Genomic DNA, 18,219 nt, shown 5'->3' with positions numbered 1-18,219 from the left:
GTTTGCAGGACCATCACCGTGCTGCGGAGTCGTGCCGCGAGTCGGGTGGAGGGCAGCTCCTTCCTCCAGCAGCGTGACTACATCATCATCATTTTTCTCATCTTCCTTCAGGTCCTGATCAACTACATCTTCAAGTAGCAGCCATACCCCCAGAGACAGTGATGTCCTCACACAAACACGCCCTCTGAGCTTCATGGGGGCGGACTCAGACTTTGACCTCTCACAGTTAGTGACTTCAACAGTCCTCTCCAACTCTCTTCTCCTCTGTCTTTATTAGACTCACTTACATGTATCCAGAAAAGCAGACTCTTCAACACAAAGAGAGACTTTTTAAAAACATATTTATTTGGAACCAGTCTTTTGGAAAATCTGGAGAGATCCTCAGATTTCAAAGTGGAGAGGAGCAGCGGTAAGGAGAAGTCAAAGGCGAGAGTTTGGTGTGAATAAATGTTGACTGCCACCTGGAGGCGTGTTGATTTGCCTTGATGTAAGCGGCAGAGACAGCAGCCATTTTTAACCTGTTGTTTGTTTGTTTTTCTGATGGAGTGAAATCACTCTGTCGGTTCACATTTCACCTCAAACAGGTAATCGTTTACCACACAATCAAGGACCACAACTCAGATCGTAACAGAGGACAAATAGATCTCTGATTTTAATGTTTTTGTTTTTATTCTTTTGCGTCTTCACTTCGCGTATCCTTTGTGAGTTGATGTCTGCTCAGAGCAGAAAACTAGCGATGAGGGAGACGGGGCTGGGGGACGCAGTCCAGTCTGTGGGACTTTTTTTATTGTAACGGCTGGAGATTCCACACGCGGAAGTGGCAACCGCGACAGAAAACTCACAAGGGACATTGTCGTAAGGAATTAAAGCTATAATTTCTGCTGTATAATAAAACTCCACATTTTGCATACAAAGTCAGTGTTTAAAAGAAAAGTCAGACATTTGACACAATGTCATTGTATACTGTAGGTAGCATGTACAGACAGGAGCAAGGTTAGGACACTAGCCCTATGTATTTTGTATTTTGTTTTAAGGCACAAATGCACTGGAAATGTCAGATGTTTGTATGATTTATACACTTTTTATCTGTGGACATGAAAATGCTTTTACACTTCTTTCTCATCAACAGGAGGAAAAAAAGATGCATTTCTTTTGGCCGTTTCAGTGATCACTGCCCTAGATTTCAGGTAAAAGCAGGTGACATGTTTTTATCTGAGAGCTCACTGTAAGAAGCTGGATTTAGCAACTCTAATGAGTCAGCCAGGCTGAATGATGTAGTCGCTCCTCTCAATGGAAGAGCGCAGGAATTAACTTGACTTTCTTTGCCGAGATAAGCGATGGGATTGGCCAGCAGCTGCTTGGTAAAAAGAGCTAGCGTGGGTAATGGTCTGACCAGAAAAGCTCACTAGTCAACATGTTTTATCTTATTGCTTTTGCACAAAAACCAAAGTGTATAAGAGTCCATAAAACCAGCAGGGGACCTGAGCGGTTCCCTTCTGTGGCTCAGAATTGGTAATAATCCACCAGCCTTCAAAGAGCTGGTCAGCTCTTTAGAGCCCCCTTTGGTGGTATTTGATCTTCTTATCTAACATACAGCAAAAAACTGAGCGGGTATATTTCCCAAACTGAGCTGGGACTACTCCTTCAGAGAAAATATTAAAATTGCATACATGAGCTGGCCTAATGGTCTCTATATGTGAATACACCCTCCAGATCAGGCTACAGTTGAGCAAAGTTGCCACTTCGTGCAGCGCCTTCATGACGAGTCCAGTTGAGAACATCAGTCACCTCGTTCCAGTGCTTTTGAGCCCCAAATACTAACCAGGACAACTACAGTAGACTCTTTAGTAAGTTACTAGTAAGAGGAGGATGTAGACTCCTAAACCGTCTTCATAGTAAACCATTCCAAACGTACGCAAGTACCAGCCAAGCTCAGTGTGTAGCGTAGGAGTCGATCCTTTTCACTGTGTAAATATCTGATGGCATTTCAACACCGAGGTTTGCAATACAGACACTCGCTCTGTGCACAAACCATTGCTTTTAACCTTGTGTGTCAGTCTCTCCACTGCTCTGTAGATACACAGGCATGTAGGTCGATACAAAAAAGAAGTTAATATTGGGATGCACAATTAGAACTCCCATTTAAAAAAAGAGAGAGAGAAAAGGATCCCAGGGACCTCGATGTTACAGAGGTGTAGAAGTTACATTGCGGTTCTAGTCTGTTGCCTTTGTCTTTGGACGTGCGGATGCTGAAATTAGTCTCAGAGATGGTTCGAATGACCCCCGCACTCATCCAGCTTTACAGTTTAAAAAGTTACAGCCCTGTGAGGACTGCGTTTAGCATTACCGCACATAAAAACAACTCCCAGCAATCTGCTAGCAGTAGCAGTGGTGTAGTCATATGTGATTGATTCGAGGATGAAGAACCCTGCTACCTGACCTTCTGACAAACAGCGTATCAGGTGCTAGTAAGTAAGACCAGTCTAGGCCATTCAGAAAGATCCAGACTGCTTTGTGGACCATAGCTGAACATTTTGTAAATCTCTTCGCCTGTCATGATGTTAGCCTTGTTGAAGTTTACATATTTGATTGCCTCCGCCGTCAGCAGACTGTTAAGCGATTTAAACTTTGTAACTCCCACACAGGTATGAAGAAGGAATGGTAGCATTGGCAAGAGCCAGCTACCCCCCCCCCCCCCCCGAGTTACCCGGCTGGCCCGTGTGCGTATCTGTGTTTTTGTGCATCGTCATTGCCTCAATCGCTCATCTTAAATCGAGAATCTAGATGTTAGAGTTTGGAGAAATAAGTATATACCAGTGCCTTTTAGAGTGGGACTGTGGAGGGGGGATTAAGTGTAGGCAGTGGAGGTAAAAGAGGATAAGCAGTGGGGGGTTTTTTGGGGGGGAAGGGGCACAGATATAGCCAGAGTATTAAAGGGGACCTATTCTGGTATTTTATAGTTACATTTAGTAATTATTAATGGAATTATTTCATAATTCCTACTTAACTCTGTCCCTCACTTCCTGCTGTGTGTGTGAAACTGCTGGTTTTAGCTCTTGGGACTTTCCCTGAACATCCATTTAATTCTGATTGGCTACCCCTGTCTTCTACAGACTAACATTGTGTTTGTAAGCCCCACCTCCTCCTCAAGAAAACTTGGGAGTGTTCAGAGCAGTCTCAAGTCTGAGCTGTGGACTCACACTTACGTAAACATTGGTCGTGTTTAAAATGAGCGTCTGTTATTGGGAGGAGGTGTAATAGGTCCCCTTTAAGGTGATGTAATAATGAAGGGAGCGGTGCAGTTGGGGTGAAATGGGACTCTGTTGTTTGAGTGGATGTGCCATACTTAGCCTTAGAAATGAGCTCCACAGGTCGCCACCCCACCTGGCTTCTCCTGCCTCCCCTCCTGAAGCGTTGCCATAGAAACGCACCCTTTCAGTTTCCGGATGCCGATTCCTGCCACAGGAGAGAGAGGGAGCGAGGGAGCGAGAGCCCTCCTCTTCACTGTCGTCCTCGTCTCTCTCGCTCTGTAACGCACCAAATTCAGAGGGAAATAAACATCTGTGCTGTCAGTTGTTGTCGCCGTGTCTGTAAATTAATACATTTTATTTATTCCTCTTTTATATTTGGATTCATGTTTACCTTTTTTTCTTGCTCATAGCTTTAGGTCACTGTTCTTCTTCCTTGTTCTATGATGTTTTTGTTTTTTTTGATTGATTTTAAATTCACACACAGTTGGTTTTTTACTCTTCGTTACATCAGCGTACACATGGTCAGCTCCCACTGTTCCTCACCCCGAATACTCACGCACTTTGGGTTGTTTTGTTTTTTTTCATATTCCGAGTACCTGAATATATTTACTGTTTCTCCATGGCAACTATAACTTCTTGGAAGTTTATGTTCACATGTAACATAACACAAAATAAAGACAAATGGACAAGTGACGTAAGGTGTTTGTATTTGCTGCAAAGACACATTATTATCAAAACCAAATGTTGTGACGTTTACGTGTTTATACTGAATTTAATGAGATCATCACATGTTGTGTGTGTTTTGGTTACTGCATAGAAGTTCACAATGGGAATAATGTGTCATGTAGAATGCTCCGAAGTGAAGGTGTGGTCGAAGACATCCAAATGCAGGCCGATGCTGAGCAGCTAGCTTAGAGAAAATAATCGAAATAACATCAGCAAAGCAAAAAAAACCCAAAGAGGACTGGTTTACATGTATTTTTATATGGTCATGATGGACTGAGTGACTCCAGTCTGGACAAGCCCGATAAAGTCTGTCATTTCAGCTGTCATGCTCCTTTCATCCACACACCCGAGGACAACAATGTCCAAATATTACGAATAAATATTTGTGAATGCAGCCCTCATTCATTCTGTTTATTCCCATTTTTAAATCATCCCCTGGTTATTTGATTTGTCTGCACAGGTTTATATTTCAGCTGATAAAACTACCATGAGTGATTTGAAAGCATTTAGTTCAGTGTAAGTCAGCTGGACTTCCATTAGAGGGCAGTGTAAAGCCTTCCAGCATAACTCCAACCCCTAAGCCAACCACCCCACCTACCCAACAGTAGTTTTAAGGTATGAACTGACACCGGGCTGTTTCATTTCATCACAAAGAACATAAGCCACGGCTATAACAAATGAATCACGATGATTACACTATTGCACCTGTATGCCACTACATGTGTCACAGGGCACATAAACATATAACAGTCATTTCATTGCAGTGTTTTGGGTTTTTACTGTAGTGGTTTACACGTTCGCCTAACAAGCGAAAGGTCCTCGGTTCATTTCTGAGAGATGAAGCGCATCATTGGGGTTTGCGTCAGCTGCCAAACCAAAACGCAGATCTGCTTCCTGTGATGACAGCTTGTGAATAACGCATCAGCTTTATATTAAGCCTTTTTGCAAGTTTCTGTAATGGTGTGTGAGATTGCTACTTATTTTAGTTCATTAAAAAGATGCCTCATCTTTGAAAGTGACTTCCAAGTTGCACGCTTCCATTGAGTAGTCATCCGTTCTATCATTTCCTCTTCCAAGGACGTTGGTGAGGGTTGACAGAGAAGGGCTGTCCTTCCTGTCCCTCTCAGATAACTGCAAAACATCTGATATCAATCCCCAACCTGTACCTGTGCTGCTCTGCTCTGTTCTTTTGCATCATCACTGATCAGTCGATGAAGGGAAGGAGGGAGGTCAGAGTGAAGCAGGGAGTCACTAAGAAACCGGGACTAAAAGGAGTTCAGATTTTAAAAAGGAATGAAGATTTAAATCTCCTCACAAAGGTGAGAGGTAAACTGCCAAGATGTATCCTCTGGACAGAGGAAAGAAGGCAAGGAGACATGGTGGGGCAATGGGGAAGAACAGAAAAGCATTCAAAGAAAGAGGTTGCCAAAGAATATGAAGGATAAGCAAAGAGATGGGAAAGGATAGAGGGGAGTACTGGAAGGCTAGGTGTTCTGCAAAGAGAGGAGGCAAAGAAAAGCGAGTTATATGTGAGGCTGGACCATAAGGGAGGAGAACGGAACTTGCATTGATAGAGATCAGGCTGGAAAGGATGTCCAGCAGGTTAGGATGATCAAGGATGGAGATGGAAATGCACTAACGAGTGGAGAGTGTGTGCTGGGAAGGTGGGAGGAGTACTTTGAGAGGCTGGTAAAAGATGAAAATGAGAGGACAGATGGAGGATGGTGAATCAGGAAGTGCAGGAAATTAGAAGGAGGAAGTGAGAACAGCTATATAGAGGATCTAGAGAAAAAGGCATTTGGTCCACATAACATACCTGTGGAGGTATGAAGATGTATTTTGTTGTCAGTTCTAACATTTAACATGCTTCTCCACTTGTATCTTTGTCCCTGTATGATGGACTTTAAATTATAAGGAAATGGCTTTAAAACCTTCCCAGACTGATAGACTAAGTTGCAGATAACTTTTCCTTCCAAGCATCGCGTTAGAGACCTAAGTGAGAAAATGCTGGGAGGCAATGTCAAATGTAAATAAAAGAAGAATGCACTGATTTTATAAAACATTTGTTTTCAAAGTACAACATAGAAATCATATCAAAAGCTTAAACTGAGACATTCTCACATTTTATGAAACATATTTTATGATTTGGGTAAAAAATGTAGGATGTCTTAACTGGGTCAGAGTTAATTTAAAAATGGACTGAGGCAAAGTGAAAAATCGTTATGTGCTCAGAGTAATTCAAATGTAAAATTGCTCTTGGAAAACATGGATACTACAGCCTCCAGGCTAAAGAGACCTCCCGGCTTATGAGTGCTAACTTAAAACCGCCTTAGTGAGCATAATAAACTGGCGAGGAAAGGCAGGTTGCACAGGTTTAAATCGCTCTCCCGCTGATTGCTTGCAGATTGGATTGCAGGTGAGGCAGGGGAGGTCCCATCCAAAAGGGGAGGACCCGCAGCCACAGATGGAAAACCTCCAGACACTCCAACGGACCATGACACTTTTCTTTTCTCGTGTCTTCAATTGTCTGATCTACAAGTTGATTTTTCTTTTCCCCATTTTGAGTTGAAATACTGCATACTGACAAGGATAAGCAAACTGTATATTTGAATAATTTATTGAACAAAAATATATGAAAACAAATAAGTTAGTACAGAACTTAAGAGTTCAGCTTCAGCTTTAAAACAAACACAGAACACAGAATTTAAAGTTGCCCACTCCACTGAAGCAAACACAACATTCCCACCACCACACCAAGTCATTTCATTCACACAGACTTCTTTTGCCATACGAACATATTTTGACCAGTAGTTTGTCTAAAAAGAAATAAATACTGCGTCTAATGTTTTGGAAGAACAGAAGAGATAATCAGAGGGGTGGAGTTTGCACCACCTTCATCAAAACAAGGACTGAATAATGGGTAGAGTTTCTCAGTGAAGTTACAGCCAGTAAAGGAGTAGATGAGAGCTGCTGCTCCTACATCATAAAAAGACACCAGACCCTCTTCATAGTCCACAAACACGCCCACTTTCTGTGGTTCTGCTTGCAGACTGAGACAGATTGAGGGGCCAACAACAGCTTTGTACTGATTTCCATTTCTCAGCCGAATGGTCCAGTAGCCATTTTTGGGACACAGTGGCTTTTTCTCTTTCCTGTTTATTGACTCGTTGGCCACTCCTAAATCCCACTGAGTTTTTTCATTGACCTGAACTTCATAGTAAAATCTTCCTGAGGAAAACCCCTGCTTTCCCAGAACATTTGCATAATAAATGCATCTCTTGGGGGTCTCGGGGAAATTCTGCCTTTTGTTACAACTAGATACTTGTTTCCCATCATCGGACAGGACGAGGTTAGGATGTGCTGTGTCGGGATCCAGAGTCACATCCACTGCGTACTGCTGAACCCTCTTCAGCTCCACATCATCGTGCAGCTTCTTCATCTCTTTACTGAGTGTCTGCTCCAGCTGAGCAACAGCTTTCTTCACAGTCCCCTCGTATGACGAGTGAACTGTGACCTCGGTCCAGTCTTTGGTGGGTGGAACAGGGTTCAGGGATGGTAAACTCTGGAGAAACTGGAGGTGGTCTCCAGTGTGTGAGAGCTGCTCCAGCTCAGAGATGTTCATCCTCAGCTCAGACACTTCTTTCTCCAGCTCTTTGATGAAGCCTTGAGCCTGGCTCTCTGTTGTTTTCTGCATCCCTTCGATCACACCATCGAGCTGATTCCGACTTTCTTCTATACACTTGATCAGACTGTCAAATATTTGCTCACTTACTGTTTTCTCTCTCTCTGCAGCTTCCTTGCTGCATGTTAACAATTCTCTGAAGTTGTTTATTTTCTTTTGTCTTTCTCTGATCATCTGATGAATTTTACCCTCTCTTGCTTCCACTTCGGCCTTCTTTTGCTCATATTCTGTTTTCAAAGGAATGGTGAGATGTCCCTTGTGATTGGACTGCTTGCAAAATTCACACACTGGCATCCGGTCAGTCTTGCAGAAGAGCTCTAAAGGTCTGTTATGCTCCTTACACATTCTGTCTTCAAGGTTCTTTACAGGATCAATCAGCTGATGCCTTTTCAGGCCTGTGACTCTGCGATGAGGCTCCAGGTGAGTCCTACAGTAGGAAGTCAGACACTGCAGGCAGGACTTCACAGCCTTCATCTTGGTTTCACTGCACACCTCACATGAAACTTCTCCTGATTCGGCTTGCTGTTCCTCTGCTCTGCCATTTTTCTTTACGGTGGACTGTTTGAACATATCCACCATCTCAGATAAGATGGTGTTGACGCACAGCTCTGGTCTGCTGTGGAAAACCTTAACACACAGTGGACACTGACAGCAGAGACTAATATTCCAGTTTTCTGTGATGCAGGTCTTGCAGAAGTTGTGTCCACACGGGATGGTGACTGGATCAGTGAAGACCTCCAGACAGATGGAGCACAGAAACTGATCTTCAGACAGATAGCTGGTTGCCATGGTGTCACGCTGAGAGCAAAAGTGAAAGTGTGACTGGCAGCAGTAAATTTAAAACGTTTTAAAGTATGCACCAACATTTTGTTGAATAATTTTCAAAGAATTCTATGAGTTTATTTCTTTGAATTAAGAATGAAATCAGAATCAGAATCAGAATACTTTATTGATCCCTGGGGGAAATTATTTAAAAGCAAAACTATTCAGGAGACAGATTCACATCTTGTTATATGCTGAATATGTGTGAATGCTGGCTGTTTAAACAGCTCTTTGGATTAAAAAAAATCTCTACTTGCGCGTACTTGTCGAAGATTTAGTCGTGTCAGCGACACTTTACTGGAAGTTTTTCAGAGAGTTGTAAGGATCAGCCTCACCTTGGGTTCAGATGAGTCTTGTGTTTACTTTCATTTTTCCTTCAGTCATGTTCTCATGTTTCCTTCTTTCCAGTGAAGCTCCGCCTCTCACTGCAGGTAAACTGTCATCATTTTAAAGACATAGTGCTCTTTGACACAATGTGAATAATATTATTTCAGATGAATTACATAACAGCCCTGCTGCCAGCACCAGGAGTTTCTCACTCCTAGCTGTAGATTTTGAGTTGTCTTCTTACCCAAAAGACAAGAATATAGAGAACGAGACAATAAACGAAGCAACCAAACAATCAAATGTTTTGGGTCAAAATCAGGCAATGAAACAAAAAAAAAAACCCTGGTTGAGATCAGTTCTACAATATATATTATATATGAACCTATATTAAGCTGAAGATGGATTCTGTACTGTTTCCCTAATCTTTAGCTCTTTCATTCATTCATGGCTTTGGCATTTCAGTGTCACAGCTCCCCTCCTCCTGCCTTCAGTCTTCACTGCAATGCTCAGCTGTCCAGCCCAATCTCCCTGTTAACATATGCAAAACAGACGCACCCTTTTAAAATCAGAGGCTTGTGTCCAAGCTTTACTAGCACCATGCTAACTTCCTGTTGTGGAACAAAGCTACAGGCTTCTTGATATAATGATACAATACGACTCAAGATTAGACCACAACCAGTATCTTCACTTTTTACATAATAAGGCTCTCCTCTTGGTGTATTTGATCAAGTTATATTGAATACTATCAAAGTAATTATTTCTGGCATCTTGATCTGTCCTTCAAGAGATCGACACATTAGCCAGCTATGTATTGTTATTGGCAGAGATAATTAGAGGAGTTATGTTTTTTACATGCAACAAAAGAGCCAGTGTCAGCCTGTTTTACCTTCTGACCCCGGTCAGTGGATTGAGTCTTCTAGCTGCATGCCATAGTATCCTTGGGCAAGATACTAAACCCAGAGTCGGAGTGTGAATCTGTGCACAAATGTTAGACAAGGGGCTGAGGGGTAGAAACAAGCACCTGCATAAATGTGTGTGTGTGTGTTTGGTTGTACGAGGCTAGTGGGGAAAAGCACTTTGCATGCTCTGTTAGAGCAAAAAGGCATTATATAAGTAACAGTCCATTTACAATTTACCTTAAAAATTTACCTTCTGCACACTGTGTTTATATATTCTAGGAAGTACCTCCAGAACACTCTTCTCTTCTCTTCTCTTCAGGATCTACTGAATTTTAACGGTTTTCTCCTCAAATTCTTAAGTTTCTTCTTTACCTCATCTTTCAAAGCAAAGATGGGATGTGCTTCTTACTTTTCTTCTTGTGCTTTCTTGGGTGGCTGTAGCTCAGGTGTTAGAGCAGGTCATCTACTGATCGGAAGGTTGGTGGTTCGATTCCCGGCTTCCCCTAGTCTGCATGCCAAATATCCTTGGGCAAGATACTAACCCGAAATTGCTCTCCGATGCATTCATCGGAGTGTGAATGTCAGTTGTGCTTGTGTGAATGGGTGAATGCACAAGTTGTGTAAAGCGCTTTGAGTGCTCAGAAGAGTGGAAAAGCGCTATATAAGAACTAGTCCATTTACCATTTTCAAAGTTCTCAACAGGACCCAAAATAATAATAATAATGGATTGAATTTATATAGCGCTTTTCAAGGCACCCAAAGCGCTTTACAACACCACTATTCATTCACTCTCACATTCACACACTGGTGGAGGCAGCTACAGTTGTAGCCACAGCTGCCCTGGGGCAGACTGACAGAGGCGAGGCTGCCATATCGCGCCATCACCAGTAGGCAAGTAGGGTAAAGTGTCTGGCCCAAGGACACAACGACCAGGACGGAGAGCCCAGGGATCGAACCGGCAACCTTCCGGTTACAGATGCGATTCCCAACCCCCTGAGCCACGGTCGCCCAAAAGCCCATGTCTGAGAGCAGATAGACAGTTATAACTAACTCACACCAGACACTGATGATCCAGTGCTTTGTGAGGCAGACCTTGCTTTTGTTTTTTAAATGCATAAATCCTTTATGTGTCTGGATAATATCAATATCCATCCATCCATTCGCTTCCGCTTATCCTTTTCATGTATCAAAATACATTTACGAGTCTAGCAATTGAAATAAAAAAGAGAATAAGCATTGTAGCGGTCTTTGGATCCTACCAACTATATTTTTTATATGGGAAAACAAGGAAAGCCCTCCTTCACCACTAACTAAAGTTCTGCTGCTCATGTTTATGTTGTGTTAAGTTTGATATACTGTATATTTTTAAGGAGAGTTCTTTGTTCTAGGATTGAACAAACTGACAATCACATATGTACAAACAAGCTGCTGACCTTCTTCAAATGGATTTTACTTTTACCAGTACACTGACATCTGGACTACAGAGTAGTCCTAGAGTAAGGAACCACCACTGCTTTCAGTCTCTATTAGCACAGCCTTTCTGTTTTCTTCCCAACCAGGGGACATTTTTAATGCTCATTCAAGCTAGTGAGAATTTCTTTTCAGCATCTTTGGAAAGAGCTGTTTATTTGCCAGTAGGAGTTCCTGTTCATGCAAAACCAAACAAACAAAAAGTATCTTTGGGTATTATGCTTCTGAGCTAATTATTTCTTTGCTTAGTGGTTACTGTCTTATGCAAAATACTGAACAAGGGATTCATGGACTAGGTTTAATGAAAGCATCTGAGTAAAGCTGCCACCCATGCAGTGCTGTTGAATGCTAAGATTGAAGATGGGGTACTGACATTAAAAGCTGATCCATTATCAGCTGATGGGTATCCCTTCACCCCCCTCCTCTACTCTCCTTTCCACTCTGTCCAATCACAATCTCTTCCCTCTTCATCCAAAAATTAAATTCGTCTCATCTTGATGCTGAATGGGTGGGATGTCACTGTTGCTAGGATACATCATTCTGGCAACTGGGTGCTTTCCTTGGAGGCTCAGAGGAATAAGAGAGGAGGGAATAAGAAAGGGCAGATAATGATTGCAGGCGGAAAAGAAGCAAGGAGGACAGCAGTAAAAATAATTGTTTAAAGGAGATGAGGGGTAAAAGCAACAAAGAGAAAGTAAGGAAGATCGTGGGAAAGAACAAATGACCTAACAGAAGGAGTAATCGGAAAGGAAGGAGGGCATAAAGAGTCTTAAAAAGCACGTGCATTATGATGCTTTGGCATCACCTGTTTGAGAGTGAGAGGTAAGAGGTGGAGCAGGACAAAAGGACAAAAAAGAGAAGGAGGGAAAAAAAGGAGTGATTAAATAGTAAAGTGATATCAGAAGCAGGGAAAAGAACAAAGTGGAAAGAGGGGGATGTGATAAATAATAATGGAAACAACTTGTGTTTGTTTTATCATTATGCAATCTGCCTTTGTGTAGTCATCATCCTTGTCCTTTGCACAGAATCCTCCCCTTTGGCATTTTCCTGGCAACTGGCTGTCAGACTGATGCTGCTGAGAGTGACTCAACAGTAATATTTTGCATTGCTAAGTGCTGTGAAACAGGTCAGGTACAAATGCTGGCTAGCTGGATTGAGATTAGAATACCACTAAAATAGGTACAGCGGGGAAAAGAATCAATTGATGCTGTAATGAATGTGTAAATTTTCTTACTTACAAAGAAATCCATCCATCCATCTTCTTCAGCTTTTCCGGGGCCGGGTCGCGGGGGCAGCAGCCTAAGAGAACAGAAGCCCAGACCTCCCTCTCCCCAGCCACTTCCTCCAGTTTGGGGAACACTAAGTAATTTCCAGAACAGCCGAGAGATATAATCTCTCCATGTGTCCTGGGTCTGCCCTTGGGCCTCCTCCCAGTGGGACATGCCCAGAACACCTCACCCAGGAGGCATCCTTGTGAGATGCCCGACTCATCCCCTCTGCAATTCGCTTCCTTATCGTGGTGAAAGGGTTTTCTTGTCCCAGGAATTCCATTGGTTACGTTGTCTCGTGTAGGGTTTCCCATGGCAAACTGGTCCTGAGTGAGGGAACAGACAAAGAGCGATTCAGAATACCCCAATGAGTAGAACACCAAAGGAGCAGTTCACCCCGCCCAGGATAGGGTTACTGGGGTCCTACTGGGGTCCAACAATCTGAAAAAACACATTGCATAAAAGTCAGATATTGATTTGCATCTCATTAAGTATGAGAACCCAGTATTTTAACCTAGAAAGAACAGTGGTGTGTCTAGAAAATTTTTGTTGGGGGGGCCAGGTAGGGGCACAGATTTGGAGAAGGGTGGCAGATGTAATTGGCAGATAATGTTAAAAAAAAAAATCTACCAACCGTTAACCATAATTCAATAACCCTATAAACCTGATAACCAAATGCGCTTTTAACTCTTATTAGAATGAGATTTTAACCACTACGGTGCAAAGTTTTTAGACACTGCGTTGATAAAGTACAAGAGATACAATCAGTGCTTTGTCAGTGTTTACTATTATGTTAACTTTATCTGCCTATTTAAAAAAGAAGATAATCTTCTCACAAACTGGTGTTTGATTTTGAAACAGGAAAAAAGTGGGGAAACAAATGAAAAGACTAACATTTGAATGAAACCTGAAAGAAAAGTAAATACTTTCTATGCTGCCTTATGGTAAACTTTGGTAATATTGATGTATAAAGAACAACACTGGCTGATGATGAAATCCAGTCAGCTGGCATGGTGACACTGCCAGTATTAACCTGCAGGGCTAAAGTAGGCGATAAACAAACAAGAGAGAAAAGCCGATCAGCTGATCACTGATCAGTTTCATGATTGAAGTAGCAACAGGAGATAGAGGGGGAGAGAATGAGAGAAGAAGCAGCTGAAGCGTAACGACAGAATAAATCCAGCTTTGTGTCTTTTTCATTGTAGCTGAAGTCCTATTTTCTCTGAATGAGGGACCATTCCATTTTTAAGGAGCCGTTGGCAACTCTACTAACTAACCTTATGAATAAAGTTCACTATCAGTAACGTCATAGCACCACCCAGCTGTATAGAAACTCCGTCATGCTAGCTAGTAGCAGTACGAGTTGTTGTAACTGACTGTAAAAAGTCAGCAACATGAAAATAAACTCCACCTAAACTTGGTTTATATCTGACCCAGATAGACTGCAGGTCATAACTTCTTACCTGAAGTTCAGTTCACCTGACACTCGGACTGGTGGCCGCCTCGGGTCTCTCCTCCTGCCTCCCCTTCCCTCATCCACCTGCTGGCCTCTGTGGAAGCTCCGCCACAGCCACCACCAAACAACTGAGTTATTTTTACACATCAACCTGCATCTGGCCAATCCACCACCTCTCATTGTTCATGCCGTTACAAAAAAAAAAAAGTCATCAGCCCACCGGTATGCCCGATGGCCAGTCCAGCTATGTTAACCTGCAACCAAATCTGCAGCTCCATACAGCAATGTTACGACTTAGATTATATCTTATAACTCAACTAAGGAGGTATGACGGTTTGTCACCTAACTTTGCCCATCAGAGTATACTTGTAGCTCATATTCATACAGCCAGGATGGTTTGGCACTTAATTTTACCCGTCAGAGTATGTGTCTAGCTGTTATTAACAAAGGTAGGATGATTTGCCACTGAATTTTAGCTGTTAAAGTATGCTTGTAGCTCATATTCACAAAGGTAGGATGGTTCGCCACTTAAATGTAGCCATTAAAGTATGCTTCTAGCTCAGATTAACAAAAGTAGGACGATTTGCCAATAAATTTTAGCCGTTTAAGTTTGCTTGTAGGTGACATTCACAAAGGTAGGATGGTTTGGCAGTTAATTTTACCCGTCAGAGTATTTTTCTAGCTAATATTCACAAAGGTAGGATGGTTTGCCACTGAATTTCGTGTTGTGCGCATGCGCAGAAACCACAGGTAGGATGGTTTGCCAGGTAGGATGGATTCCCAGAACACCGTCTTTCGTGCTTGGCTCTCCTACCTTTGCTAAGGTGATGCTCATAGTGCAGAAGCCGATGCTGCATTCACTTACACTCGGATATCTGAGCATCGCTGTGAAAACATGATCGTACATTTGATATTTGATTGAATTTTATTGTTTTAGCTTCGGGGTGGCACCTGGGGTGGCCAGTCTGGTTGGACACGCCACTGAGAAAGAACTACTGATGACAATCAACCCGTCAATCAATTACAGACATTCCTGATCTCAGCCCATTATGTATTTAAATCAAACCTGTCAACAGAATCTATTTCTCCCACTGTAGACTCTCCACACCACAGGACAAGACCAAAGAGCTGTCCATGGACAACAGGGACAAGACTGCAGACCTGCACAAGGCTAGAATGGGCTACATGACCAAGCAAGATTATTGGTGAGAAGGTCACAACTGCTGGTACAATTATTTAGAAATCATGCTCTTGGTATGGCGCAACATGCAAGATCTTCTCTCGTGAGGTGAGAAAGATCATGAGAACTACATAGGAGGAAATGGTTAATGATCTGATGGCAGATGGAACCACATTGGTAACACATTTCACCGCATTGGACTGCACGGTCCTCATGCTCAAAAAGACCCATCTACAAGCCCATCTTAAGTTTGACAGTAAGCATTTAATGATTCAGGGAAGGCGTTGATCTGTTCTGGTCAAATGAAACTAAATTTGAGGTCTTTGATGTCAGCAACTCCTCCTGTTTGGAGGAAGAAAAATGCTGAGAATGACACAGTACAACACAGTCAAGCACGGAGGTAGAAACTCTCTAAATACCTGTTCAGCAAATAGTATCAGTGCAAATTAGAAATGAAAAGAAGCTTAGTAGCTAGCTGATAAGCGACTGGAGTGTTGTGGAATCAAGAGCAAGACGTCTTTGCCCCAATACTGTATTTCAAAAATCTATATAATATAATAGTAAGAGCAGAAGCCTAATAGAAGCACAATTCAAAAATAATACTGGAACCAACAGAAACTCAAAGCTCATGAGTTAACTAAGAATTCAAAATACAAGAACACCACAAATAATAGTATTAAAAAGTTGTAGTTGTAGTCTTTATGCAGCTTTCTCATGTCATTCTGGAACAAGATGTGCTCTGTATCACAGCACACAGGCAGTTAGTGTAAACGGCTAAAATAAAAGCGGTGAGCGGTGGGAGACATCAAGCATGGCCGCCAGAGGGTGTTTTCCATCACCCGAGCCCCCTCTGCCCACTTTGGCAGCTGTACTAGTCAGTAGGCTTAAATGGGTTAACAGACATAAAATGAGGTAATCTGCAGTGTTTGCAGTGCAGCGGGGTTGGTGAGGTTGCGATGGGTGCTGGCTCAGCGTTGTGTTTATCCCCCTGTGCTGTCGACAGAGCATAAAAGAACTGCTGCAGCGAGCCGCTCTCATTCACGGCCGGATTAGTGGAGCGTTTAGTCGTCTTTTTATTATGATTTTTTCCTTCTTTCTTTTTTTTCTTTACCCTGCGTGCCTTGACAGCACACAGATGAATACATGAGTGACCTAGGCAACTAGAGGCAGTGCTGTCCATAACACCACCTCTGTATGCTCCATCCCAGCTTTCACATCTCCTCCTGTAACATCTGGGGCAAAGATAAGAAAATGTGACATTCCAAATATATATACATATATATAAAAAATATATATATATATGTATATTTGAAAGTCATTTTTGTAGAACTTTTTTGTAGATTAATATTATATATACATTTTTCATTGACAAATATTATGAAAGCTGAGTTCAGGTCCTGCTTCTGCCCCTCTCTCTCTCATTTGAATGCATGCTTCGGATGATGATTTCCCCCCTCTTGTCCAGGTTGGCAGAGCTGCAGCTATTTTTAGAAAGAGGAATTGCTTTGGGGAACCCCTGTAAGTACAGCTGCCTTCCTCTCTGTCTCCCCTCTCCCTCCCTGAACACAAAGTATACTCTCGAGCAAAACCCTTCCTGGGATTTCTTACTTTATGCAGCATAAAAAACATACTAAGCTCACACCACCTAATAAAAAGGTTTGTTAAACCTGCAAAATGCAATGTATTCTTTGACATCTGTCAACACTGTACAATGTTTGGCGAAACATATGCATCACCTGAGGACCGTCTGCTCCAAAGCACAGACGAGGTTTATCCTGCTGAAAGGGACGTGTTGGACTGACAGTAGCTGAGAAAGCTGTCGGGCTAATAAGTTACTCAGACGTTTCTGCTTGGCACAGGGCTGCTGATGAACACACACCAGCTGCTGTGAAGCTGCAAAACATTACGCTGCTCACAAAAAAAGTTTGTCTGCAAAATAGCAGATGATGGAAATAGTACACACAGTAAATACACTGGTGAGAAATGGCAAAGAATGATATAGATATTACGCAGATTCATATGTAAGATTATATTTAAACTTTTTTAATTGCTTAAAATCTTATTTTATAATGCGAAACACTGTGACTGTTCTATTTGAAATGTGCTATATAAATAAATTACTTACCTGCATTACAGTATTTGATTATCATTCATTCATTACACTTCAATGTAACATTATTTAATTTATTATAATGACACAATGAACTGAGAGCACACATGCAGGAGAGACGACGGCAACAACGACATCAATGACAAGACAATGAACTGATGAAACCGAGGAACTTAAATACACAGAATGATTGGTGTTTAGAGACCAGTGAGTGAACAGCTGAACTTGACATGAAATGACACATGGAAGCAACTGGAACAGCAAAACAGGAAATGTGAATGAGTGAGAAATAAACTGAACATGACTAAACTGAAAACACTGGGTCAGCGACACAGGAACCCTGGTCAATGTACTTCTTTAAAAAGCTGAAGTAAATTTATAACCCATCACCAACTCCATGGTCTTGGGCATTAGTGCGTAAAAATGAATTTAATTCTGTGCTAATCCATCAAGTTATAGGTCTCTAAACGTTCAGCATTGACCTGTTGGTTGTGATGGTTAAGAAGTGAAGGGATGCCCAAGTTATTAGAATTTAATCAGGCCTAGATCAATGCTGCTAGCACTGCCAAACGGCCATCTATTTGGAAACTGACATTTTACTTCCATTTCGACAGGGAATCCATAATTATTGTGTCGTGAACTACATCTGTCATTCCTGTGCTGAAACAGAAACATCACCGAAGACAAAATCTTTGCATACATCGTCATCCTCTCTGTTTCATTAATAGACTCCTGGCTCCTTTCTCAGGTTTCCATCATTTAGCTTTGCATAAGAACAAAAGCTGACCTAATGTTGGCGTAAAGGCAGAGATCATCAACGCTGCACAGTTTGCTCAGATTGGGTTTCACTGCTCCAGCATTTTAGCAGAGGCCTTGGACGGTGTGTTACACCTGATCTGCATGTCCACAACCGGGATGGGATTTTGCCTGGCTGGTGAATTTTAACCTCTGAGGATGCTGGAGAATGCATAAAGACACAGATGCTCAATTGCTTTTTCACACAGCGCCGGGCAGATTTGGATAGTTTG

General features: G+C 42.2%; 3 protein-coding genes across 17 annotated transcripts in view; 1 reads left to right on the top strand and 2 right to left on the bottom strand.

The window, feature by feature from the left end:
* Nucleotides 1–3,946, top strand: part of osbpl8 (oxysterol binding protein-like 8) — a 99,265-nt gene extending 95,319 nt beyond the window's left edge. For all 14 annotated transcript variants that reach the window (XM_026147746.1, XM_026147747.1, XM_026147751.1 and 11 more), the window contains one exon: nucleotides 9–3,946. In XM_026147746.1, coding sequence (XP_026003531.1) covers nucleotides 9–138 — 130 coding nt within the window. In that variant the 3' untranslated portion in view covers nucleotides 139–3,946. The remainder of the gene's footprint in view (nucleotides 1–8) is intronic.
* LOC113009462 (serine/threonine-protein kinase pim-2-like) overlaps nucleotides 1–18,219 on the bottom strand; it is a 512,014-nt gene that overhangs the window by 257,734 nt on the left and 236,061 nt on the right. The gene's annotated exons all lie outside the window — the stretch shown is intronic.
* LOC113009458 (E3 ubiquitin-protein ligase TRIM39-like) lies at nucleotides 6,635–12,433 on the bottom strand. Of its 2 annotated transcripts, XM_026147760.1 has the most exons (3): nucleotides 12,416–12,433; nucleotides 8,745–8,917; nucleotides 6,635–8,457 (listed from the first exon to the last, which is right to left on the bottom strand). In XM_026147760.1, exon 3 carries the CDS (start codon nucleotides 8,446–8,448, stop codon nucleotides 6,817–6,819), a length of 1,632 nt encoding a protein of 543 aa, XP_026003545.1. In that variant the 5' UTR covers nucleotides 8,449–8,457; nucleotides 8,745–8,917; nucleotides 12,416–12,433; the 3' UTR covers nucleotides 6,635–6,816. The 2 variants fall into 2 exon arrangements, with proteins under 2 accessions (XP_026003545.1, XP_026003544.1); XM_026147759.1 differs by lacking the exon at nucleotides 12,416–12,433 and having other exon boundaries at nucleotides 8,817–9,078.

The sequence above is a fragment of the Astatotilapia calliptera genome, chromosome 17 (assembly GCF_900246225.1).
Source record: "Astatotilapia calliptera chromosome 17, fAstCal1.2, whole genome shotgun sequence".
In the NCBI taxonomy this organism is placed as follows: domain Eukaryota; kingdom Metazoa; phylum Chordata; class Actinopteri; order Cichliformes; family Cichlidae; genus Astatotilapia; species Astatotilapia calliptera.
The sequence above is the reverse complement of the archived record's forward strand: the minus strand, read 5'-3'. Positions and strand labels throughout refer to the sequence as shown.

What these genes read in the sequence shown, in the direction of transcription:
- LOC113009458 (XM_026147760.1), bottom strand. Translation starts at nt 8,448, where the DNA reads ATGGCAACCAGCTATCTGTCTGAAGATCAGTTTCTGTGCTCCATCTGT.